At 46.8% G+C, this 25,054-nt stretch overlaps 1 protein-coding gene across 12 annotated transcripts in view; it reads left to right on the top strand.

The window, feature by feature from the left end:
• The window catches only part of DNM1 (dynamin 1), a 71,237-nt gene that overhangs the window by 27,110 nt on the left and 19,073 nt on the right, over window positions 1–25,054 (top strand). For 7 of the 12 annotated variants that reach the window (XM_087753155.1, XM_087753156.1, XM_087753162.1 and 4 more), the window contains exons 3-15: window positions 640–789; window positions 1,933–2,136; window positions 2,673–2,771; window positions 3,490–3,650; window positions 4,746–4,888; window positions 4,972–5,107; window positions 6,225–6,292; window positions 7,336–7,474; window positions 15,692–15,778; window positions 15,974–16,044; window positions 16,495–16,546; window positions 17,754–17,765; window positions 19,033–19,146. In XM_087753155.1, coding sequence (XP_087609281.1) covers window positions 640–789; window positions 1,933–2,136; window positions 2,673–2,771; window positions 3,490–3,650; window positions 4,746–4,888; window positions 4,972–5,107; window positions 6,225–6,292; window positions 7,336–7,474; window positions 15,692–15,778; window positions 15,974–16,044; window positions 16,495–16,546; window positions 17,754–17,765; window positions 19,033–19,146 — 1,436 coding nt within the window. Of the gene's footprint in view, window positions 1–639; window positions 790–1,932; window positions 2,137–2,672; window positions 2,772–3,489; window positions 3,651–4,745; window positions 4,889–4,971; window positions 5,108–6,224; window positions 6,293–7,335; window positions 7,475–10,744; window positions 10,884–15,691; window positions 15,779–15,973; window positions 16,045–16,494; window positions 16,547–17,753; window positions 17,766–19,032; window positions 19,147–25,054 lie in introns of all 12 variants that reach the window. The other 5 variants (XM_087753163.1, XM_087753154.1, XM_087753164.1 and 2 more) reach the window with 3 other exon arrangements.

Below are 25,054 nucleotides of genomic sequence, written 5' to 3'. Positions count from 1 at the left end.
ACACGGCAGTCCTCTTGTCTACAGTAAGGAGACAAATTTGACTTTTAGGAGGCTTTTAAAATTGAAACAGAGGGTTCTTGGATTGGTTAGCCTATTCAAGGACTGACACAAAAAACCCCAGCCATCAGCTGACTCAAACAATGTCAAGAGAAGGGGTTTTTTTTTGGCTCTCAGACTCTCTTGAGTCTGTTCTCGTTATGTGATGAGACTGTTATTTACCCCCAACACTTTAATACAAAGCTAGTCCAAGTTCTCCTGAGTACAAGGTATCTCGCGGTGTAGCTGTGGAAGTCACCACTGCTGCAGGCAGATGCACGCTAAGCTTGCTTAGTATCAACAGAGAAGGTCCTGGATTATTGCTTGAATGAAGACAAGCGAGGGTGCTACCTCTGCTGAGATAAAAGCTGGATTGCAAAGATGTTGGGCTCAATTGAATTCTCTCAGACGTTGATCAGATAGTGTGACTGCAGTAACTTCTATGCCAACCTGCCAGGTCCTAGTGGGAAAGGCCCTTTCCAGACTTCATTCCTACAGTTGTTTCTTGTTTTGTTTTGCTTCAGGACATGATGTTTTCATTGCGCTTTGAGTATTTCTCTGATTTTAGTGACTACTTCTGACTCTCTGCTTCTGTTTAAATAGAATATGGTGAGTTCCTACACTGCAAAGGAAAGAAATTCACTGATTTTGAGGAGGTCCGTCTGGAGATTGAGGCTGAAACGGATCGTGTTACTGGCTCCAACAAAGGGATTTCCCCAGTGCCCATCAATCTTCGAGTCTACTCTCCCCATGGTGAGTCCTAATGCAGAATCTGAGTCAGGAGATAAGTGAGGCAGGCTGTTGCTTTGTCATGAAGTAAAGGCAGAAAGAACAGAGATGAAATGGGGAATGTGCTTGGTTTTGACTTTAATCTCCATGTGCCTGGGTTGTGCTGTATCAAACTGCCAGCCTTAGCCATACTGCTAAAATGGGTTTGTCTGCCAGCTGACGTATCTGACTGCTAGCAGACCTTCTCCTTGAAACAACTGATGTTTGTGCAGAAACTTGTTCCTGAGGCTGTTCCTTTCCATCAGCATGGGCCTTACAGTGAAGAGCTGCTGTCTGTCCCTGCGTTCCGATACTGCTTTACTGGACAAATAAATGGAACAAAAAAAAAAAAAAATTGATGGAGAGAGTGGTTTTCTTGAAGAACACTTGCCTTCTTTTTGCATGTAAATATGTACTTTGCATGGTTCTCTCCGGATGGTGCCTATGTCATCTGCCGCTGATCTCAGTGGAAGAATTCTGCTTAAACAAGGGAGTGCCATGGTCTCAAATTTGCCAGCTCTTTGAATGTGAACATCTGTGCGGGCATTTTTTTGGGAAGCGGCAGCTCAGTGCTACATAGCATTTGGCTGGCTAGAACTTGTGCTTGATTTTTAGTTTTCATTTTTTCTCTTAGCAAGACAATTAAATGGTTATAGGGCTGCCTGTTGTAGTCCTTCAGGAGAAGGCCCAGCTGAATTTGACAGGAGCCTCCCTTGAATAAGGGTGGTAGGACTGAGCCCTTCAATACCAGGGACAACTCTTAATGAGTGGAACCAACTCTTCTGACTCTCCAGTCTTTGTCATGAAGTGAAAAAATGTACTGTCATGCCTTCCCCTTCAGTGTAGCCTACGTGGAAGGACTTTGAGGGCAGTTTCCCTGATCAGTGTGAAAACAAGTGATTTTTAAAGGGAAGGGTAATGACATAGTTGACAGTCATGACTAGTAACAACTAGCAACTAGTCCCTACTAAGCAGTAACAAAAAGGAACTGAAGCTCTGTGTGCTTCTGTGTGTGCATCTGTTATGCCTATTACATATTGGAGGCAATAAAGCTACAGGTACTTCTCATAGATCAGAACATTCCTACCTGAACACTCCCTTGTGTCATCTCCTGTTTCCTGTGTCTAGTCCTGAACCTGACCTTGGTGGATCTACCGGGTATGACAAAAGTCCCAGTAGGGGACCAGCCCCCTGACATCGAGTTTCAGATCCGAGATATGCTCATGCAGTTTGTCACCAAAGAGAATTGCCTCATCCTGGCAGTATCCCCAGCCAACTCCGATTTGGCCAATTCTGATGCCCTGAAGATTGCGAAGGAGGTGGATCCTCAAGGTAAATTATCTCCTAATTTAGCATGACATTACTAGATGACTTTACTAGACAGTGACCTGATTTTCTTTTTACACTTTGGTTGTGATTGGCCCAGTAGCTGTGGGCTCCTGTCTGTTGTCTTGGGTTGTATCTTCACCAACACGCATTCTTCTGAGAGGTGTCTGTGAGTGTTAACAGCTACTGTAATAGAATTTCTGTTATTCCCCTTTTCTTCCTTTGTCTGAGCCCATTTCTGAAGAGGTGTAGGATTTCCTTTCCTTTAATCATTTGCATTCTGCCTGGAGAAAAGTAGGAAAATATGCACTAAAATCCCTCTCTACTGTGTCATAACATGTGCACGTTTCAGCAGGATATAACTGAGAACTGAGCTCGATTATTGTCTGTTTTGCTCTCGTGCCCTCTTGGACATGATGGGAACTGTAATGTTTGAGTTCGAGCCCTTGAGTAGCCAAGCTGGGCAATCTGTAAGCTCTGTGAACAGAGGAAAATATTACATGAGTTGTTTTCTTGATCAAGTGTGCTTGTTTTTTCCATAGGGCAACGCACTATTGGAGTCATCACTAAGCTGGATCTTATGGATGAAGGAACTGATGCACGAGATGTATTAGAAAATAAATTACTTCCTCTTCGCAGAGGTATGTGTCCTCATGCTTTGTCTCCTTCCTCTGTTTTCTCTATGTGAGGTATTCCTGGCCTCATCCCCTTCCTCCAGTGCATCCCCTTCCTGGAACATGTGTTATGACTTGTGGTTAAGCTATCTCTGTTCCAAGCTGAAACTAAGAAAAGTTGGGGAAGAGGGATGAGTCACGCTGTTAACAGGAACTTTTTAGATATTTCTATCTTGATACGTAGTCCTAGCAGAAGCATAGCCTTATGCTCTTATCTTTACTTTATCTTTCCTTACTACTTTTAATAAGGCAAGACGCAAAAATGGAACTCCTGTCTAAGACTGCTCATCTTCTATCTAGTTGAGATTGCCGTAGTATATCAGATGAAATAATTTTGGGCTGTGATACATGCTGTGTATAGCCATAACAAAGTACCTGTCCTAAGGACTTTAACAGAAAAGTCTCAAATGAATGTGACCAGGGTAGGCTTTGTGATTGGGGGAACAGCAATAAATAAGCTAATTCTCAGTTGCATAGTCGTTTTTGTCCTGCATACCAAAATACCAAAACCTGGGCAATTCAGAGGAAATTCTAGTTTTAAACTCTTCTAATTGGTTCCTAATAATGTGTTGCCACTAGAATTCCCCTTTTGCAATGCTGCTAGCTGGATAACTTCCTTTTCAGTCTGAATCCTGTTTATGTTCTCATCCTTGCAACCACTTGATTTGTCACCCCACTCTTACAGGTTACATTGGTGTAGTCAACAGGAGTCAGAAGGACATTGATGGCAAGAAGGACATTCAGGCAGCTCTGGCTGCAGAGAGAAAATTTTTTCTCTCCCACCCAGCCTACAGACACATGGCTGATCGCATGGGAACCCCCTACCTGCAGAAAGTATTGAACCAGGTACTGTCAACAGTTAAGAATTGCTGCCCACTATGTCACAAGAATGGCTAGGCTGGCCATCAGGCCTCTTCTGAGATGGAAGAATACAGGAAAAGCCAAAACTTGTGGTCAACAAACTGATAAATACTTGAAATTGTTTTGCTACAGTGAGACTTGTAAAGATTGGTTAATTGTTCCTTTTCTGCATCATAAAAGGCATTTTGGTGCCAGGTCCTATGAAGTGTGCCTGACTTGTTTCACTCTATCAGTATGATACATTAAGGCCAATAATGGAGCTTACACAGCAAAGGCGGAACACTGCTTTATCCTCTCAGTGACACTGGTACAAAATCAATAGTTGGTTCATGGCGTTTACACTATCAGAATGCAAGGTCTTTCTGGTTAAGCTAAAAGATACCTTCTAAATTTCTAGTGGTCTCTGTATCTAACAGTAAGCTGCAAAGATTGAGTTAAATGTGATACTGGTAGTCATTTTCCCATCTATTAAGTCTGATCTCCTGTATCATACAGTAGCAAATTACTGTTGCTTCCCTCTGCTCCCTTGAAATACTTCCTTAAGTGAAGAACTACTTTGTTCTTTTTCCTCCTTATTTAAATATTTGTCTTTAAACTGGAGTTATCCACAGCTGAGCTCTGTGGAAACCCTCTTATTAGAGCCTCATCAGTGGTTTTGGCTCCTTCCACCTTGCCTTGTTGAAAAAGGGCTTCACGACCACCTTGGATGCCAGTGGTATGCTAATCTGAAGACAGAATAGCCTCTACTCTGGTGTAAATAGCAAATTCTAGTACTCATATGTGAAGCTTATTCTTGGATTGGAGACAGCAGGCTTGTATGAATGGGAGTTTTGTAGCAGACTAGAAGGGTAAAATGAAGGTCAAGAATAGAGGGGTGAAATAGGTAGGAGTTGGGGAGGCAGGATACACCCAGATCATAACTGGTATCTGTCCTGGGATAGACTTTTTATTAGGACCTCTCAGAAGGACTGAACACAGACAAGAGGAGCATTCCTCTTTATTTTGTGGTGTGGAGGTAGCAGGCTCTTCCCAGTAACCACCTAGAGGTTTATTGCCATCTTAAACCTTTTTCTTGTGCAGCAATTGACCAACCACATCCGTGACACCCTGCCAGGGCTGCGGAACAAGCTACAAAGCCAGCTTCTCTCTATTGAGAAGGAGGTGGAGGAGTACAAGAATTTTCGCCCTGATGACCCTGCTCGCAAGACCAAAGCTCTGCTTCAGTAAGTGGCCTCAGCTGCATGTCCCTCCCTGGAGATGGCTGCTCAGCCACGACTTCTACTTCATGCTTCTTGTTTTCTTTCAGGATGGTCCAGCAGTTTGCTGTGGACTTTGAGAAACGCATTGAAGGCTCTGGAGACCAAATTGATACCTATGAGCTGTCAGGAGGAGCTAGGATTAACCGCATCTTCCATGAGCGTTTTCCCTTTGAACTTGTGAAGGTACTGCTTCCCTGTGCTGCAGAGACCCATTTTGTCTGCTTGCCTGTTGTCTGTTACCTCTTCTTGTCTCTTTACTCCTCTTGGTATCTTTCATCTGTCTTTCCTTTTGACTACTTTGTTTCATGTTTTTTTCTTTTATCACCTTTTTTACTTCCTGTTGTCTCCTTTATTGGAGCCTTCCCAGAGTACTGACCTTTCCGTCAGTCCCTGTCCTTGTGACAGAACTTAACTTTCTCTTAGTTAAATGTCTGTTTCTTTGGCTTAATTCCTAAATGCTAAATTAAATTTGCAAAATAACTTCCTTTAACACAGACAATAGTAAATCAATGACTGAATGTCCTTGCAGATATGTTGTGTCAAAGCTACTTTGACTGAATTTCATGTAGTAAAAATGGTGCTGAAACTTGTACTTCCTTGATCTTGAGCACCAGACTAGACCTAAAGTTGCCCTAATGGATATGCAAGAAGCAGGAAAGAGGATGTAGATATACCTGGGATTACTTCTGTCTATCCTCTATCAATGGTCTAGTTGTGGGAACAGTGTAGAAACTGTTCTATTGTCATAATAGTTGAAGAGGATTTTTTTAATGTCAGTTTGAACAGACTTGAGAGCCAAATTATTCCACTCCTGGGTTTTCTGCATTTTGTTTCCTATTTTTTTTATTTGAATAAGATGAGGCCTTTTTAGTGAGATACAAGAGCCTGTCTTGTATTGGATAATACATCTTTGTATGTGAATTGTAAATCTATTTGTGGTGTTCACTGAAAAAACAGCTGCCAAGACCTCATGCTAAATCTTGGGAGACAAAACAGTTTGTTTTAGAAAGCAATCCAGTGCTTCAATCCTATTGCTTTATCTCTAAGAAGCTCCTTGGGAGCTGCTGGGGCTTGGCATCTGTAAAAGTAGGCCCTTAGCTATTTGTTTCCATCCAGGATGTCTGCATTGGCAACAGAAGCTTTATGGCTGGACTCTGTATCCAAAACTTGGGCTAATATCTCATCTGTCACATGATAGTGCTGGCATGGGACCTCTTCTCTGTAAAGCATGCTGTTGTGTATCCTGGGGTTGCGCAAATAAGTGTCAGACAGTTTCTGATAAAATTCTCTCTTGGTGCAGATGGAGTTTGATGAGAAGGAGCTGCGACGGGAGATTAGCTATGCCATCAAGAACATCCATGGTATCAGGCACGTATCACGCGCTAGGCAGACCATTGGCTGCATAGCCTTGTAAATACCTCTAGACCTTCCGAATGGAATTGAAGACTTCAGAGGTATGGTAGGTCAGCCAAAGGGGAGGGATAACCTCCTTGGACCACCCTGGTGGTTGAATCTGGGAGTAGGGACAATCCAAGTCAGCTTGCTTTGTTTTCCTATGTGAGAGTCTTGGAAGCCTAAAAGGTAAAACTGCCTTGGTGACTAGACATTCTCTCCTTCCCTCTAGTGTCTTGACATAAGAAAGAAAGGATAGAAAGAGGGATGCGAGCCCATACCACTGCTTCATTTAGTTTTAAACATTGGTTTTCACTTTCTGCCTCCATACTAACCAAAAGTTAGTTGTTCAAAATGCTTGTTGGGGCTGAGCACCCCCTCCCCTAGAGATCTGAGGGAGCATTGGGGTGCCCATCACTGGGATCCCAATGGCTCCAGGACGTAGTTAGCCAGCACACTTGTGTTGCCCTCAGCGGAGGTTAGCTGTCAAAAAGCACTGCCTTGAGTCGTGCTGCTCCTGGCAAGGTGACCTGGTGCCTGTCAGAGCCCTTCCTGCACACTGGGATGTGAACAAATGCTGACCCAGATTTATTTTCTTTTGCTCAGCCACTAGCTGAGCTTGATAAAGGGTATCAAATGTGTTAGTGTCCTAATCATTAAGAAAATCTTTCAGAAAAGGCCTCCCAACTGCTGTACAACTCTGAGGTCAAATGTGCTGCAGAGGGGTCAGCCCCTGCCACCCTTAGGCCTGGTGGCTGAGGTGAAATGGCGGCCTGGCCGTGGCTGTCCATCTGGGATCCATTTTGCCCTCAGCACCTCCTTCCTGGGAGGTGCCAAGCATCCCCCATTTTCCATAGACTCTAGTCAGGGCTTGTCTGGGGGACATGACACTCTCCAGCCCCACGTGCCGGGTTTCAGTGATGGCGGTGCCTGCTCCAAGATGTGTGTGTAATGCTGTGACATTCTCCTTGCCCCTTCTCCCCCTCCTGCCTTGTCTTGTCCCCACCCTGGGTGTTTAGAACCGGTCTCTTCACACCCGACATGGCCTTTGAGACCATTGTGAAAAAGCAGGTGAAGAAGATTAAAGAACCTTGCCTGAAATGCGTGGACATGGTCATTTCGGAGTTAATCAATACCGTTAGACAGTGCACCAAGAAGGTAACCAGAGGCAGCATGGAGCTGGCACTTTCCTCTGCTCGCTGGCTGCAGCACAGCACTGTGACCTGGGCAGGGACTTGCCTGCAGCCACACTTGGTGTTTCTAACCACCTCCTCAGCATGACTAAACCTGAGCGGTACCGGCCCAGGGCGATCCAGCCAACAAGCCAAACAGGAGGGGACGCGGTGTGGGACATGGGCCGTGGCCCTGCTCCCTAAATGTTTTAGAGCTGAGGGGTGCTGGAGATATCCCTGCTACCCCTCTGTCTGTAGCATGACTCCTGATGCCTTCCGAAACCAAGGGTGTTTCTTATATGGCTGCATTTTAAATTTAGTTAAAATAATCTGGGATTATTTTCCAAGCCAGAAACTGGGATTTAAATTTTGTCCCCTCTGTACTTGTAGAAGTGAGAGGGTTAATCCCAAACTAGCCTTTAGGTGCTGCTGGGGGGTGTATGGGGCTGAACTTCAGAGGCTGCAGCAGTTACGGCTGTGGGCTGTATTGCAGGGAAATGTTCCTGTGGTGTTTGGCTTGGTTTCTGGTTGGCTTGGTCCATATCCTGTTCTGGAAGAGCAGCACATGGCTGAGAAGAAGCAAGTTAGAAATGTCCATTGACCTCTGGGGTCCTTCTGCTCTCTCTGAGAGAGAGAAAGGGCTTCAGGTTTTGCCCTTTGGGATCCATGCTGGTAGTTGTTGGGGCTGAGGGAGGGAACCTGCCTTGATTCTGCCCTTTGGATATGGCAGCTTTTGTTTCTGAGGTTGGGGCTGAAAGGCAGCAAGGTAAGAACCCTTGTGCCATTCCTCTCAGCCATGGCTTGCTGCTTCAGGCAGGGCTAGGTGCTGGTGCAAAGGCACCTCGGTTAGGATGGCGGTATGGGCACCGGAGACTGGAGTCGCCACTGGCTATTCAGGTGCAGGTAAATGGGCATTGCAGGAGGGGTGTGGAGAGTCTGACACCCTGTCTCTGCAAGGGTGGGGAAAGGTGCCCAAGTGGTGATACTTGCCATTGCTTGCAGAAATGCCTAGTCCTTAGGGCCAAGAGCCTCTGTAGAAGGGCTCAGGCATGCAGGCACATGCTTTGCCCCCCAGGACAGACTGGGAAAGCAAAGTGGATGCAGTGAGAGGTTGCTCAGGTTTCTAGAGTGCTGGAGGAGCTTCCTTTTTCTGTCCTGCTGTCCTCTCTTGGGGTGTGTGACTGTGGGGAGCACCCAGAAAATTGCCATTAGAGCCTGATGACAGGTAAGCACAGGCCCTCAGGCTGCCAAGTATCCAGAGTCGCCTGCTCACTGGATCAGAAGGGCCCTCCTTTTTCGTGCCCTCTGAAGCTTCTCTTGATTTGTTCTCCATCCATCAGTTGCTATTAAAAATCTCCCATTCATTCTCTCTCCTTGCATCCTTCCCTCCATTTCCCACCTCTTTGTTCACTGTTTTCTTTTTGTTTCTTCTTTTACTGACAATTTCAGAATAGACCATCTGCTCTGACAGCAGCAGGTTCCTCAAGTGATCAGCTGGTGGGTACAGCAGGGTGGGAAATAAAGAAGAGACCACAGGGATGGGGGGAAATGTCACAGATTCAGGATTAAAGCATTCTATTTTAGGTTAGATCCCACTGATAAGAATTTTATGGTTGACTTCAGTGCTAGTTGCTCTGTGTGCTCTAGTAGTCATGGTTACAATTTTGTATCTGAAGGAACAAAATATTGTCATTCAGGTGATATTCAGGTACTGGAAGGGACTGGCTTTTTAAATATTTTTTTTGTGCAGGGCCCCTCAAGTCTGGTGGGGGAAACGGTGTATATTGAGCTTAGCAGGGCAACTGGATTAGTTGGAAACTGCTGCCGAGTCAGAGGATGTGAACTTAACTCTGGAAATGCCCTTGCTTTGCTCAAAAGGGGCTTTGTTGGCACCTTGATGAGGACCCTTGGGTGAAGCTGAATCCTGTAACGTATTCCAACTCTTTGCTGCTTAAAAGGCAAACTAGCTGTAGGTCCTATAATGTGTTGAAGAGCATTTTAATACTGGTGTTGCTTGGGGTCTTGCAGGTGTTATCCACAGATGTGAAAGATGAGGTGATGGGAAATATCTGATTTAAATGAAGTGGGTGGTTATTTATAGCTAGCCCTGGATTGGTTGTCAGCTGTGCGTGCCCCAGGTTTGACCGTTAACTGTTCCTTTAGAAAGGCAGTATCCCCTTCCTGTGTCAAAGGGACATTGTCCTCTTGAAAGCACTTGCAAAGCAGTAATACCCCATGCTAAAACAAGTAGCTCAGACTGTGTAACAAGGAGCATCCTGGTAGAAGCTCTGAAGTCTTTGTGCTGAAAAACTTCTTTGGGTGCAGCGGTCTTGAATTGGATTCATCTTGGCCATATTTAGTAACTTCAGCTTCTGTGGACTTTCTGCTCTGTTGTAGTGGAGCCACTGAGAATACAGGACACTTAGCATCTGTGGAAGTTAATACTTCCTTACAAACCTCAGCAGTGCTGTATTGGGTCTGATGCTACAGGTTAGCTGGGGCAGAACAGATGCTTTGTATAGCTATGGATGCCCTGTAGCATGTTTGCATTTTCCTAAATACTGAGTACATCTGTTCTTACTGAGGAAGTTAATGTTGCAGGGAAGGTGAGTGAGATGAAATATGCTCCGTAAGTGGAGCAGTTTGTCCGAATCCCTGAAACTGAGAGACGTCGATTCAGTTCAGTTCTGCCGAAACAAGATGCAAGTGACAGACCTTTGCAAGTCTTAGCTTGGCTCCTGTTCAGGCTTCCTGCAGCTGGAATAAGGAAAACATGAAGGGGAGATAACTGTGGTGGGAGGGGAAGGAAAGGTGAATGCCTGAGACAAAGGGAAATGAGACATGGTGAGCCTCTAGGAAGAGAGGCAGTGGCTCACTGTGGCAAGCAGCTTTGTCTTAAAATCCAAAGAAGCTTTCCTTTAGGAAGAGGTCACTTGATCCCTGGGGGGGTTCCATCCATTCATCTTGCTCTTGACAGCTCACCATTTCACTGGCCCAGCTGCTCCTACCTCATTCCCCTTTGCCACTTCCATTTGCCTGTAGACTCTCCTGATACTTGGCAGTGCACAGGCCCCATAGCAATGCTCACCTGGTTCAATAAACTAATGGAATGAACCAAAATCTCACTTCTCATTTTTGCCTTGTGTTTTCTCTCTTCTCCCCTTTCCTTCCTTCTCTTTCCTCCTCCTTCCTGCTCTTTCTCTGCTTTGCTTTCTTCTTCCTCGTTGCTTCCTCCCACCCTGCCCCTGCCATGCAGAACGGGTCTCTTCACGCCTGACCTCGCTTTTGAAGCCATAGTGAAAAAGCAGGTGCAGAAGTTGAAGGAGCCGAGTCTGAAGTGTGTGGATATGGTAGTGAGTGAGCTCACATCCACCATCAGAAAGTGTAGCGAAAAGGTAAAGAAACAAAAAATGCAAAGAAAGGTCAATGCCCACCCCCTTCCCACACACTTCCATGCTGTTTCTCCACACAAATGCCAGGAACTCCAGCAAACCTAGTGAGAGAAAATGGATATAAAGATGCATCTAAAGGAGAGCAGCAACCTGCAGGTATAAGAGCAGTTTAAAAGCAGGCCAGGAGAAGTGGGTGTCAGCTGATGGGCTCCTTAGCCGAGAAGTGAGCTGGGATCCAGTGGATTACTCTAGCATACCCTTTTATTCTCTCTGGCTCTGGCATTCACCTCAGTGTGGATCAAACCCTTTGCAAGTCCCGTTTGCTGTGCCACTGCCTGTGCATTTGGAACTTGTTACTTTTTTTTTTTCCTGGGACCCCCTTAAAAAATCCAGGTACCCTAGAAAAAGATAAAAAAGCCAGAAAAAGACCTCGCGTCCCCACAGCGTGAGTGGTCTGCAGTTTTCATCTTGTCTGCAGAGCGATGTTGAGCAGTAGCATATACAAAACAACTGTTGATTAAAAGTTTGAGGTGCAAGATCTTCTGCAAGACGTACTGAGTGAACAGAAGATTACTGTCCCAAAAGGCTTGGGGAAAAGCTTTTCCAGGCATTACACCCTCTGCATCATTCTCCTGCTGATCCTCTCGCTCCATGGACTGTGCTCAGTGGGAGGTAGCGTGGATACTTCTCCTTGTATGCTGTGAACCACGGGAGGTGAAGCCTTGGGCTAGCAGAGGGCAGCAGCAGGTGGAGAGGGAAACTGCCCTGGGTGATGTGGAGGGTGTCAAATACTGCTCGGAGGCTGGGGCAGGAGTGGGTTTGGTTCCCAGGCTGGTTTCCTCCAGGAGGGGGCACCACATGCCTCCTTAAACAAAAAGGCAGATGTGGCAATTAGTGTTAAACTGCCTAGTGAGGGGCCAGAACATGTCTGTGGCACAACAGAAGTATGCTCTGGAAACTGAGATGGAAAGGGCTGTTTCAGGAGCTATTTTAGAACTTGAAAATTACCATTCCCTTCTTCCAGGGTTACAGCCAGACTCACCAATGTATACCCCTAAATTGGGAAAGAAGGGAAGATAAGAATTGGTAGGAGTTCAGAGTGAAGGTGAAAGCTGAGCTAATGAGGTTTAGTTGTACTTTAGGCAGAGGTGAGCTCTATTCCTTGGAGACATCTTTGACACGCTCCAAGCTCTGCCGAATCTGTTTCTTGCAGAGTCCTGCTGTTGCCAGATTGCTGTGGCAAGGCAGAGTGACTCCCTTGCAGCCTGTTTCTTGTGTGTGTTTTATTTTTGGTGGGTTTGATTGCTTACACTGTTTTCTGTATCTGGCTGGAGATGTCTGCTCTGGGTGGGGAGGGAAGAGGATCATGAAAACTCCAAGGGCACTGAATTCCAGTTTCTCTATTGGACCACATCATTAGAGTGGCTGGACACTCACTGGCTTTATGGATTTTAATCCATGACATGGTGGAGGACCCTGTGAGGATGTTCCAGGGTGATGCAACCAAGATACAGCCTGTAAGGAAGGTGATAGTAGCAGTGACGTTGTAAGAGACTAATGGCTGTAATAAAAGCTGGGAAGACCAGGGAGGCAGATGTTAGAGATAAGAAATAACTGCCTGAATGAATATATTTAGCAATAGTACTGGAAAATAAAAGGAAAGCTTTAGCAATGCTTGAAGTCAAATGCCTACATGTAGCAAGAAGCTTAATCTTGCCTGTATCTCCCTCTGAAAGAGTAGAAGGTAACTGCCATGGACCACTTTAGGATAGCAGCCAGCCTGAGATGGGTTCTGATGGCATAAGGCAAAGGGTTGTAACTGCACAGGGGCATTAGTTGATTTGCAATATTTATCTTGCATGTTATAGCCCTAACTGCTTGACGTGGACAAGAGCATGTGCTATTAGGGGAGGCATCTGGAAAAGGCTACTTTAGGACTGATGCTAATTGTAAGGTAATACCCAGCCCGCTGTGTTGTGGACTGATGCTGCCTTTCCAATGACAAAAACAAACGTTTAAACTCACTAGAAGTCCTGCAAGGCTTCTTGAAAGGAAGACCGCTTGGGCTGAGACCTCTTGAATTAGCTTAACAGTCCTGTAGCCTTGGTTTGTTGCTGTCCTGAACTATTGTGTGTTATTGTCTGTGTGCCGTCACAATTATTTCATTTCACCCCAGATGGTGAAGAAATCTTTGTATGTGCAGTTGATAAAGCTGCAGAGATGCAATAATATGAGACTATTAATAAAGAACATAGAAGGAGGCAAACCCATCTGTTGCGTGCTACAGAAGTACAGCTTTCCTGTACGAGAAGGGATTTGCAGTTGACTCTCTTGACTATTAGACAAAGTTGAGGGCTGAAGAGAAGGTAGCTGTTACGAGCTGTTCTGACGGGCCTGATTCTGAGCTTCCTCCAGTTGGTTAAATGGAGAGTAGCTCCAAAATCAACAGAAAGCTGGTGTAAGCATGCAAGCCCTTACATTTAGGAGGATAGTGTTCTAGCTAGTGTTTTTCCAAAAGCAGGAACCTTCTGTGCCAGACTGCACTGCAGCACCTCACAAGTGCAGGAAGGTCTTGCAAGTCAGCAATGCTTCAGCTAAAAGCTGATCTTTTGTGTGCTGGCAAGGACTCCTGGAATCTGCAAAGAGGGGAACTAAGGAACATCGGAACAAACTGGTTTTCAAAGAGGGCTGTGAGCTTGTATTTTGATTGAACAGGCAAATGCAGCTAAAACAGGACTGAAAACCCACTTGCGCTGGGACACGATCACAGGCTGACAGACTTAACCCCTTGAAGGGTCGCCTGCTCTCCTGTCTGTCAGAGTCATGGCATTTCTGGGTGCTGTTTGTACTGCTGGTGATAACTCCTTGCCCCTCTATGCCCTATTGCATGTTCCCAGGTGGCGTGACATCCTGTGGCTTGTCCATGTCCTCTTTCCTTGTCCACCTTTGCTTCTCCTGTGCATGCTTGGGGTTGGAAGCTCATGCATGGGGATTGATGCTGTCAATTTATTTTTGCACATGAATGTTGCTGGATGACCCGGGTTCTGAATAAACCACAACTTGTTTTGCACTTTGTGTGCCTTTGGACTGGCTGGGAGTGGGGTGGGGAGGTTTGTGGTTTTTTTGTTTGACTGTTTGGGTTTTTTTTTTATTTGAAGTAAAGAAGCTGAGACTTGCTTAGAGGTTTTCCAACTTCCTGTTTTTCTGTTGGACATAACTTGCCCATCTGTCCTTTGCCAACCCCCCAAAGGAAACGGGAAGCTTTGCCTGTGTGTCTCTGAAGCAACCAGCTGCCTGAACCATAAAGATCATGGAGAACACCCAGTTTGTGCTTTCAAGAAAAGGTGGGGGTGGGGAACGCTAATTCCACTTGTTTTTATTTTCATGCCTCTGTAAGGTCACTGGCATTCAAAACAAACCATGCATTTGAAAATAGGCAGTGTCGAAGCTAGTCCTCAGTTTCAGTTCCAGGCCATTGCAATTTGCTGGACTGGAAGGGTGCTGAAAGGGTTTGAGACTATTTGTAGTCAGATACTAGGAATATTGTTACTGTTTGGAATAGGATCTGGCTTCCAGTAGTGATGCTGCACACTTCAAGCCAGTTCCTCCTAGCATGTTGTAGTTGCTTATGTATACAAAACAAAAGGCCAAACCAGTTTAAGAAGAAGCACTCATGTAAATTAGAGGAACAAAACAAATGCAGTATGGAGCATAGGCAAATGAGATTTCTTTTTTTATGTGTCCCCTTGAGGGGATGTAAAAGACTGGTGTTAGGAAATGCTGTTTGACGTTATGGTCAAACCGGAGGCAATGTTAAGGAAAAAAAAATGAGGGAGATGATTTCAGAGGGGATAGGTGAAGTGGGAAAGAAAGGGCTAGATCCTGGGTCTAGAGGATTAATTTCATTTGACTGTGCTGGGCCTGACCTAAGAAATAGTTACTGATACTGAAATCACTAGAGGCTTATGAATCGAGGCAGGTAGGTGGGTGTTGTGTGAAACCCAGAGGGCTTTAAGGGTGCTCATTTTGGAAGGGTTTCTCATCCATGATCTCTGTAGATATTCTTCTTTTGAACCACAGCTAGTAAAGTCCTTCTGTTTCTCTGGACAGGAAAGGATTCCCTCCTCAGTAACATGGCAAAAGTGTGGTGTAGGTGTGATGTGAATAATAGACCTCAGCTATGTAGTCCTGCCCCAGCACAGGTGGAGAGCAGGGAGAAGGAGCTGCATGCCCAGAGCACAGTGTTTCTTGAAGATATGTCCCCTTGAGTTGGTCAGATCCTCTGTCTCTGCTTGCAGATGTTAATGGAGAGGGCCAAGTGCTTTCACTTAGTGCCTCAACAAATGGGGATTGAAATCCACTTCACTTCCCAGGGAGACTTCCCATAGGATTTAGCAGGTTGTAGCAAGAGACCAGTCACCTACTTAGCCTGCTACAATGGGATGCTGAACATCTGGAGAGATTGTTCACTTTAATGGGAAAAACCCAACAAGCAATAAGTAGAGTGTTTGCATCTGGGTTTGTCAAGAGCCTCATGCCAGGAAGAAGGTGGTGGGTTTGGCACAGGTCTCTGGTGGAAGGTTGCTGCAAGAGTGAAAAGGGCTTTTCTCTGAAGCCCAAAGCAAGAGGGAATGACCTTTGCCCCCAGCAGACCTCCAGGAACTTGGAAAAAATCTGTCTGCAAGTCCAGCTTTTCAGAACTTCCCTTGAAAATACCTGATTGAAGGGTGTATGTGTGCATGCATAGGTGGGGGCTGCTCCCCCCTTTATACCTCCCTTTCCCATGTGCACGCGTTTTTTCTCTCTTGCAGCTCAGCCAGTACCCTCACCTGCGTGAGGAGATGGAGAGGATTGTTACTACTCACATCCGTGAGAGAGAAGGCAGGACCAAAGATCAGGTAGGGGATCAGGAGTGCGTGTAAGAGGGGAGATTGGGTGGGGGGACACCTTTGAAGGGACAGTCTAGGCTAGAGTGGCCTGAGCCGAGGGGTGTCTGGCTGCAGAGCGCTGATCAGATGAACAATGTACAGGGCTCTGTCTGCAGCATCAATCACTAATGTCTGTCTTGCTCTGTCTGTGCCTCTGTTTGGCAGGTCATGCTTCTAATAGACATCGAGCTGGCCTACATGAACACAAACCATGAGGATTTCATTGGCTTTGCCAAGTAAGCACCCACATCCTATTGCCTCCTCTTCTCTGCATGTGTTTCCTGTGGCTCTGTCCTGTAGCTGCTCCAGTAAATGGGTTGCAAAGGCCCTGGTGCAGATGCTGTGGTTCCAAAGTATGGTTCAGCTCAATATTGCTTGTTTTTCAGTGGCTCTATTGTAAGGCTGGGGAGGAGAATAAGAATGTGTAGAAGGGGGAGTTAGAGTATTAGGTTTGTGTCAGGGGGGAAAAAAAGAAGCAGTGGAGGGTTAGTGACCCAAATATGGTTCAGATGGGAGTGAGAAGATGAGTAGACCAGGCTGAGAGAGCAGATGGAAACTGGGTTATCAAGGCTTGGAAGCCAGTGGCGAGGGGCATGAACTCACTGTAGCAGGTATCTGATGGGAGCAGGATTCAGGTGATGAAGAAGAGCCTGAGGGGTTTTGAATATCTCTGCTGTTGTTTGCAGTGCTCAGCAGAGGAGCAGCCAGATGAGCAAGAAGAAGGCAGCTGGCAACCAGGTAGGCCAAGTTCCATCTCCTTCACTGCTGCAAGAAGGACATGTTTGCTACCTGGAAGCTACCAGGTGGACAAGCACTGGGCTGGATGCAGCAGTGCTCTAAGTTGTTTTGGCTTTATTTTTACTCATCAAACTCTGTTTATACCTGGAGGATAGTGTTTTAGGTTCACTGTAGTCAGGAAGAACTGAGCATGTGGCAGCAATGGAAGGAAAGTGTTGTACAGGAAATGGATGCTTGATAATCAAGATCTGGTTTTGCTTTTCTGGTAGAAATCCCTGTTGTGTAAATCCCTGTTTGTTCAGCCCCTTCACTAGCTGTGTTAACTCTTCTGCTGAGGTGAGGGGTACAGAACACCAGGTCTGAATTGTCTTTTCTAGTTGTCTTTCCCATCGGTGGTATCTACTTTCTGGAAAGGGATTTCAAGAGAGTTTGTGGACTCTCTTCTGGAAAGCTTCACTGGAAATACTTAAACCCTTGTACAGGGAGACAAAGGGTGATGATAGCCGTGATTGCACTGGGTATGTATGAGAGCACATCCATGGGAGAAAACGGCAGCGGAGGGAAGGAGTTCCCTTATTCCTTCAGGAACTGTAAGGAGTGTACATACAATTAAAAAGGGGCTAATGATACCTTCTCCCAGATTTGCTGGGGACATGGCAAGGCCATCTAGGCTAGAAGATCTTGTAGAAACAGAGCCTTACAAGCAGCTTCATAGAGAATGGAAGCAAATGGTTTTGCTTAATCTTTTCAAAGACATTCACTCCTGACATCCATCCTCTTTATGACATGTTTGACCACCTTTCCCTGCACATAAACATGCAGACTGTTTCCATACTGTTGGCAGGTAGGCAGGTCAGCAGGTTGGGCTGGCCAACCATCCATTTCATGGGATCTCGGAGCAGCTGTAGGGAACCCCATCCTCTGCAGTATACCCTACAGAAGAGCTGAGTGTAAAAGAGTGCAAAGGGCAAACTGTGGATCTACCTGTAAAGCGCTTTGGCTTTCCTGTTAGCAAACTTTATTTTGGGATGGGGGTTGCTTTTTTTAAACACCTGGGGGAAAAAAATTTGGTACCAGCTTCCAATTTATTTTATTTTATTTTTGAGCCTCTTTTCTCCTGCTCCGGCTTTCCTAGTAATAATCTCTCCTCTCTTTGCTCCTCTCCTGCTCTCTGCTCTGCTGCTGTTGCTATGGTTCCCCTTTGCAGGATGAGATCCTGGTGAGTAGAAGGCCACTCAGCAGGGTGTGCTAATGAACATTAATGTTGCATCTGGGAAGGCAAGAACAGTGCATAGACAAATTATTCCCTCTGCTGCTGAATGGGGAGAGGAGGGCAGCTGGCACTAGACACAGGTGAAGCAGGAATGAGGTGAAAAGATAGTATGTTGAAGAAAAATTCAGACCTGCTGGTACATCTGGTGAGTGGGTGGAGATAAAAAAGCAGTAATCCAAGGACCTGTGGTTCTGTTTCACTGCCCCCTCCTGTCCACAGAGAGAATAGGACTATCTCGAGCTTAACAGTAGGCATGAGATGAAGATCCAATGCTCTGATGTTTACCTTTATAGGGTAAATTGACAATTAAAAGGATCGTGTACCTCTGTGGTAGGCTGGTCACGCAGTGCAACTTGCTAATATGGAGTGCAGTTGCATGGTTTTTCAATGCCAGGTCGTTTTCAGCAAGCACATCCATACAACAAGGTACACACACATAATGCATGCAGATGTGTTTGGGTGTTAACAGTGTAGTAATCCATATAAAAGCTAATGCATTTAAGCTGATGCATACTTGCATTTGATGACTGCATGTGTGAGGCTCTAAACCAGCACTTGGTGAATTGGAGTTCCCTAGAGAGTAATAGCCTGGCTTCTTTACAGACTAAACTTAAAGCAACTTGTTTTGCCCTAAATTAATATGACTACTCAAATACCTGGGTATGCTGAAGTCCAGGGCACTAATTCCAGATGCACCATTTTGTTCTGTTATACTTAGTGTCTCCTTTTTACTAAACTCCATTCTTTTTGGGTTGCTTGCCCGTCTCTTCTTCTCGAACTGGCTCCCCCACCCCTGAGTTGGGTGAAGCACTCCACATGTGCAGTGTGCCGAAACGTGTGCTGGTGTCCTGGTTTTCTCTAGGCATGGCCTTTTCTGGGTGTGTTGCTGTGATCTGGTGCTTGTAGGTTGTGCCAGTGTCCGAAGCACTCTTGATGCAGTTCTTCCTGCATCTCTTTCCCCTTGGCAGAGGGTATAATGCACAGCACTGCCAGGTTCTGTCCTGCGTCCTTTTTATACTATTCCTGGCCCTTTTGAGGCAAAGACCTTCACTGGCCAGTTGAGTGGGGGGCTCTTCTGGCAGCAGCAGAGAGCACGGTGTTCCTTGTCTTTCCATACTGCTCTGGGTATAGGGATACCCTCCGATCTTTCCTCTGTCACCTAAGGCCAGGCTTTTAGGGCCCTTGTTAATGCTCACTGCTTCCACCCCCTTAGGTCATCCGAAAGGGCTGGCTCACCATCAACAACATTGGGATCATGAAGGGTGGCTCCAAGGAGTATTGGTTTGTCCTGACGGCGGAGAACCTCTCCTGGTACAAGGACGATGAGGTGAGTAGCTTGACTCTGTGACTTGAGTCTCTGGCATCTAATGAGGATAAGGCCTTTAGTTCACTGGGTGTTACAGATGTATCTTCTGCGTACTGTCTGCAGCTTGTGACACAAGCTGAAACCATCCTTGGGCTGGGTTCTCTGTGGTCTCAGCACTGCTGAGCACTTCTGATTGAATGTGGATGTGGCTTTTTTGATGCACAAGGAATATCATCTGTGCTTCAAGCCCTGGCTCAGCAGAAAGTTGACAAACACTTGGAATGAATTTGACCTTTGTTTTGCTGTGGCAGCTGTGATCAAGGATGTGATGGGTTAGTTGCAAAACTTGGACCTTTTGGTATTTGTGGGGCAGCTATGATGAGTTTCCTGAAGGAGTACGGCAGAGGTTTTCATGCATCTCTCCTGGTCACAAGGAAAAAAAGCTGTCTCCTTTCTGAGCATAGCAACAGGAGCTGTGGAGCTGAAGCTGCAGCTCAGATGCTGGCTCCTTCTGACTTTGGATAAATTGCTTAACTTCTTCAGGATTCAGTTGTTAAATCTGCAAAGCAGGAATATCTTTTTAAATGTTTTTATATTGAACATGCCAGTTAACATATTTGTAAAATTGTTTGAATTGTGAATGGTTAGAGTACTGCTGATCAAAAGTATGTGTGGAATATCACTGATAGGAACATGGACCCGTTCTGCAGAGTTGTGTGAAAATCTTGAATATTAGGAATTCTGGCATTGTGCTGTGGTGTCTTTCTGCTTCAGTGGGAAATGATATGAGCAGACAGAATTGTCCCAGCTGAAATTATCATTGTCAACAGTGTGTTGCTTCCTGTGCAAGACAAAGGTAGATAATTGTCTTTTCTGATTACTTTGAAAAGAGAAAGGATAGCTGGATGGTTTTGGTAAGGACATAATTGAAAGGATTAGCCCCACTCAGTGTGCTGGGGGATGAAAAATGTCTGGTATGATGTAGTCATGCATCCCGAGTTGATCGGGGTTTCTGATTGCAAATAAAGAAACTGCTCTGCCCCTTACTGTGGTCTGTGTGCCTCAGGCGCTCTGCGGCACACAGTGGTGTGCCTGGGAGCTACAGCTAGGCCTGGCTTCTTGTCTAGCTCATGTCAGTGGGCCTGTTTCATTCTCAGCAGGTGGAAATGATGACAAATATGGTGATGAATCAGCCTCTAAATATCACTTTCTGCATGGAGACTGCTGCAGCGCTGCTATGGATGAGCAGGCAGCAATTTCCTAATTAAAGAACCAGGCATTGAAATGTCTTTTCCTAAATCACTGTCTCTGCTACAAGACCCCTGACCTTTGTATTCAGAGTTGTTTGGGGAGGCTTCACTTTCCTCTAGGTTGCATATGCAGGTCGAGTAGTTATAAACATCAAGTAGTTTAATCAAAGCCAGCTGCTACATCTGTATTACAGGGATGATCAGAACTCCCTGTTCTTCCCTGGGGAGTGGGAGGGAGGGCTGCAGTGGGGATGTATAAGCTGTTGATAGATTCCAGTTGCCTGGGATGGGGATTGGACCTCCCTTCCCTCCTGAGGGAGGGCAGCCTTGGGGGACAATAGCAACTGGAGGTCTGCACTGTTTCCCTTCTGCATAGCAAGAGGTAGAGCTGCCTAATGAAAGCAGTTCCCTACCAGCCTTGGTCCCCTAAACACAGGAGATCCAGTGCTGATGAGGTCCAAGCAACCTCTGAGAAAGGAGCCTTTGTCTTCAGCTGAGTGGGAGCAGGGGGAAAGGGAAGCATATTTTCATTTGCTTCCTCCCCCAGTTCAACTCCTTGATCACTGGCGGTTGTGAGGGAGAGAGGCAGCAACTTCTACCTGGACTCCATAGATGAGCCAGGCTAAAAGTTGGTGCATTTGAGGGGGAGCTTGGAGAACCTTGAGCATGGGGATTCCCATCCCACCCCAGTCCTGCATGGAGCTGGCTCCATCCTGATGAGCTGTTTGCAGTGCATGGTCCTCTGTCAAACGGTCATCTTTGCATGTCTGTCCCAGAGCTCTTCTCCACCAGTTCAGGAGGACTCGTGTCCTCTACACTCCTGAAATGTTCTCATGTGTGTTTAAAGACTGTACACCATGATCTTTCTTCACTTAAGCTCTGGGAGGAAGGGGAGGCTTTGTGTGCCCCACCCTGCACTTCTGTGGGCTCTCTTGTCCCAGTTCTCTTGTGCTCTGGCAGCCGTCCAGAGGGAACGAGGAGGGAGCTGAATCTGTCTTTTGCAGATGGAAATGTTGGTGGTGGAGCTCTGGGTGATGATGGGAAGGAGCAGGGTGAGAAGGTGTGCAGTGGGGTCAGGGTGAAGACTAGGCTGGCACCTCTGGAGCAGGGGAGAGTGGGGGCACAGCTTCTCCCTGCCCTGTCCTGCGAGCCAGGACCCGGAGTCTGCAGAATGAAGACATCTGGACCCCATTAGTGAAATACCAGTCTTTCAGCAATGCTGGCTTGTTTTTCCTCTGCCTCTGAAGAAAGGAACTGAAACTTAAAATGTCTTAAAGGGCCCAGCATTACATGTTAGCAGGGATATATGGCTGTTGATGCTCTGGAGGGGCCTGAAGGAGTGTGCTGGGGAATGGGAGGGGAAGGAAAGAGCAGGCCAGGCGGGGGTGGAAAGTTGGCTCCCCACTCTGCCTTGCTGCCAAGAGCATGTGTGTGTGCTCCTGGGCTCTGTTTTTCTTCCTGTCTCCTTTTCAATGAGTCAAACACTGGCCCCATGGAGAGCGGCCCCACAGAAAGCTGGCCTCCCAAGACCTGGAGACCCACCCTTCTGAGGTACCTGCACCTCCTGAACCCTGTGGGATCATGCTGCGGGCCAGCGGTGGGAGGGAGAGGTGGGGAGGAGCCTGCTCTGGCTGCTGGCAATATAGAGTGAGGTCTCCTTGCTCAGGGAGGCCACAGTGTCCTCAGGGCTGGAGCAGCAGCACAGTGCACTCTTAACTGCTCAGCAAGCACCATAGTGGACACGATACAAGAACTTGATTTGAATAGTCCTTCTGCCTGAATCCCTTATGAAATGCATAGTGCCCGCTTCTCTGCAGTGCTTTCCCTCCTGCTGGAAAAGAGGGTCTGTGAGCTGGGCTAGCGCTGCTGGTGATGGGGACCTTGTAGGGGAACTGCAGTGGGCACTGTGCTCAGTGGTTCCCATCAGTAAAGCTTACTGCCTGCTGGAGGGGACCCCTGTGCTCTCTGCTCTGCAAGGGTGACTGTTTCTGCTGGAGTGCCTGTGACTGTGCTACTGTGTGCTGCAGTGTTTGTACAGCTGGGTGGATGGTTATATCTGCTGTTGCCTTTGGGAATTTGTGTGCATGTACAATACAGATGGGACCTTCTGTCCTTACTCAGGTAAATCGCATACGAGAAATCTTGGGCTTGTAAGAACAGGTGACTACATGAAAAAAAAAAAAGGCCTTATTTGCTTATGTGAAAGTATTTGTGTGTTGCATGCAATGTCAGTGCATTTGAGTCCCGTGTGCGTACAGGAGGGGTGGGCACAGAGTTTTAGGTACTTTCAGGTGCATCAGGGAGTGCTTCGTATTCTTTATGCATCACGTTGATTCCCGCTGCATCAGTTGTGCTTGAGCTCTTTCTCTGTCTTCATGCCTTCTCTTTTGCTCAAAGTACAAAGGTACTCTCTCTTCTTCTGGGGAAGATTTGACCTTATTGACAGTCATTAGATAGCTGCTTGTTCTGTACCTGTCAATGTCTTGTACCCGACTCTAGTTTAAAAATAAATACATTGGTCAATGCTGAGATTGTTCCCCACTACACACATGCACTCCCCCTTCTTCTCCTCCCTCCCACCCCCCCCGCCACCAACAGTCTGTGTCCTTGAGGCACAGCTCAGCTGGTAGAAATCCTTTTGTCTTTGCTCTGATGCCCACCAGTCATCAGAAACTTGCTGTGACGGGTCCAGCTGCAGCCAGGTTTTTGTACCCAGCGTGTTTAAAGACCACAGGAGCAGGTCTGCTCCAAGGTTCTTCCTCTCCTGCTTTCACACTGCTCCCAGGTGCTCTCTGTAAGATGTTCCTTCTCTTTACATCCTCTGTGGAGCTCTTTCATTCATTCGCTCATCTTTTCTCACAAGTACATGTTTTCTCATGGATAATATCTTAGTCTTAATCAGTCCTCACTTATGCGTTCACTCACTGTTTCTCTTCTTTCTTTTCCAGACAAACATCAAAGCAAACACAACTTTCAGAGTATCCAAACCTCCAACTTTCAGTCCTTTGTGGGTTTTTCTTTATTAATGACCACCATTCTTCATGATGTGAAATCCCCTTTCTCCAGTCACCTTTCTCTGCTACCTGAGAAGGCAGGATCAAGCAAAGCACAGTGCAGCTGTAACTCTGCCAGGCCCATGTGTCTATCTCTGCATTTTATGGCAAAGTTTAGCATGTGAAACGCAAGCCATCCTGAACACAGCTACCCCTGGGACAAGTGCATGAAGCTGAAAGAAATAACGTCTAAAAAGGGGATGAGAGAGATGGAGGAGGAATAAGAGGGTTGTGAGTAGGCTGGTGGGACAGGCAGGTAAAAGCGATCATCAAGCATGGCTCCAAAGAGTTACATCCTCCCAGGCTGAGGGATGAGTGGACTTTGCATGCAGCTTTCCCCACAGCCCGCCCTCTCCAAGCATGTCCCTCTGCCGTGCAGGTGTTGCCGTCCCCGTGCAGCACTGGCAGTGTGTGGTGTATCCCAGCACAGCCTAACCAATGTGCAGACTACTGTACAATCTCGTAGTCCTGAACAGGTAGTCTGAACACTGGGCAGACGGAGTGGAGCCTCTGCGATCTGCTCTCCGGCTATCAGCAGCTCATTAGTCCTTTCCCCTCCCTGCTTTTGGGACGGGGTTTTAGGGGCAGAGATGGGGTGAAAGAAAGTCCAAGTCCTGATTGAAGAAACATCCTCCTCTGGCAGCTGGGAAGAAGAAATGTTGCTCTCTGCATGTTTCCAATTTGGAGCAAGCTTCCAAGCTCCTTCCTCTTCCAGTGCTGGTGTCAGGCTGGTACCTGGCTTCCACCTGGGGTATGCTGCACCTTTTTAGAAAGAGAGAGAAAAAAATCAATTACTGCTGTTTGGGGAGGGAATGCTGTGAAGTCTTGGCTGTCACCCAGGTGTGCAGAACTTGTTGCTTGGTTCAACTCCTTCTCTTCCCCGTGGAGCTGTGTGGGAGGATTCCCAGGCCCCATGCACCCGCATCTCCTTCTGCCCAGTTCTGTCCTGTAGATCAGCCCTTTGCCTGGGGTCTGGAGCAAAGCTCAAACAGGACCAACCTTTGCTTCCAAGTCTTCAAAAGGGTCCTTTGACCTGCCTTGGCCACTTGCCTTTGCAGCTCACCTCCGGCTACTGCAGGAGCAATCCGCATCCCCTCTCTTTCTCCCCCCACTATGTCTGGCATTGCTGAGCCTCCCTCCCTCCCTCTTCTGGTTTTTGCTCCCTCCCTTCTTGCCTCCCTTCTGTCCTTCTGCCTCAATTGACGTGGCAGTGGAAAGCTAACTAGACTCGAGGGAGGAGCTTGCTGGCTGCTGGGAAGGCCGGAGGTTGGCAGGAAGCGAGCCGGCTGACGGATGGGGTTGTGCGGGGGAAAGGAAGGTTCCCTACCCTGCATGGAAACTTGAGGAATGCTGTTGCTTTCTGTGGTGCTTGGCTCCCATGTAACGATTCCAGATGTTAGCCCTAGCCTGTGTGGTTTGCTCCCTCTCTCCCTGGTGCTGCAGGGATAAAGAGGGCTTTATGTGCACTGCACGTCTCCTTTCCAGGATCCCCTACTCTTGTGTGCATGCTGCTGGACGGTTAAGATTTGTGGTCAAAAACAGGAATACCCAGGACTCCCACTTTGGCTCTAACCATGCACTGGGGAAGGGTAACCAACCCTCTCCTGTTCCCGGAGGTGTGCAACA

The sequence above is a fragment of the Nipponia nippon genome, unplaced genomic scaffold, assembly GCF_047370975.1.
Source record: "Nipponia nippon isolate SJK-2023a ecotype South Korea unplaced genomic scaffold, ASM4737097v1 scaffold_16, whole genome shotgun sequence".
Classification (NCBI taxonomy): domain Eukaryota; kingdom Metazoa; phylum Chordata; class Aves; order Pelecaniformes; family Threskiornithidae; genus Nipponia; species Nipponia nippon.
Note: the sequence above shows the minus strand (reverse complement) of the source record. Positions and strands in the feature narration are given on the sequence as shown.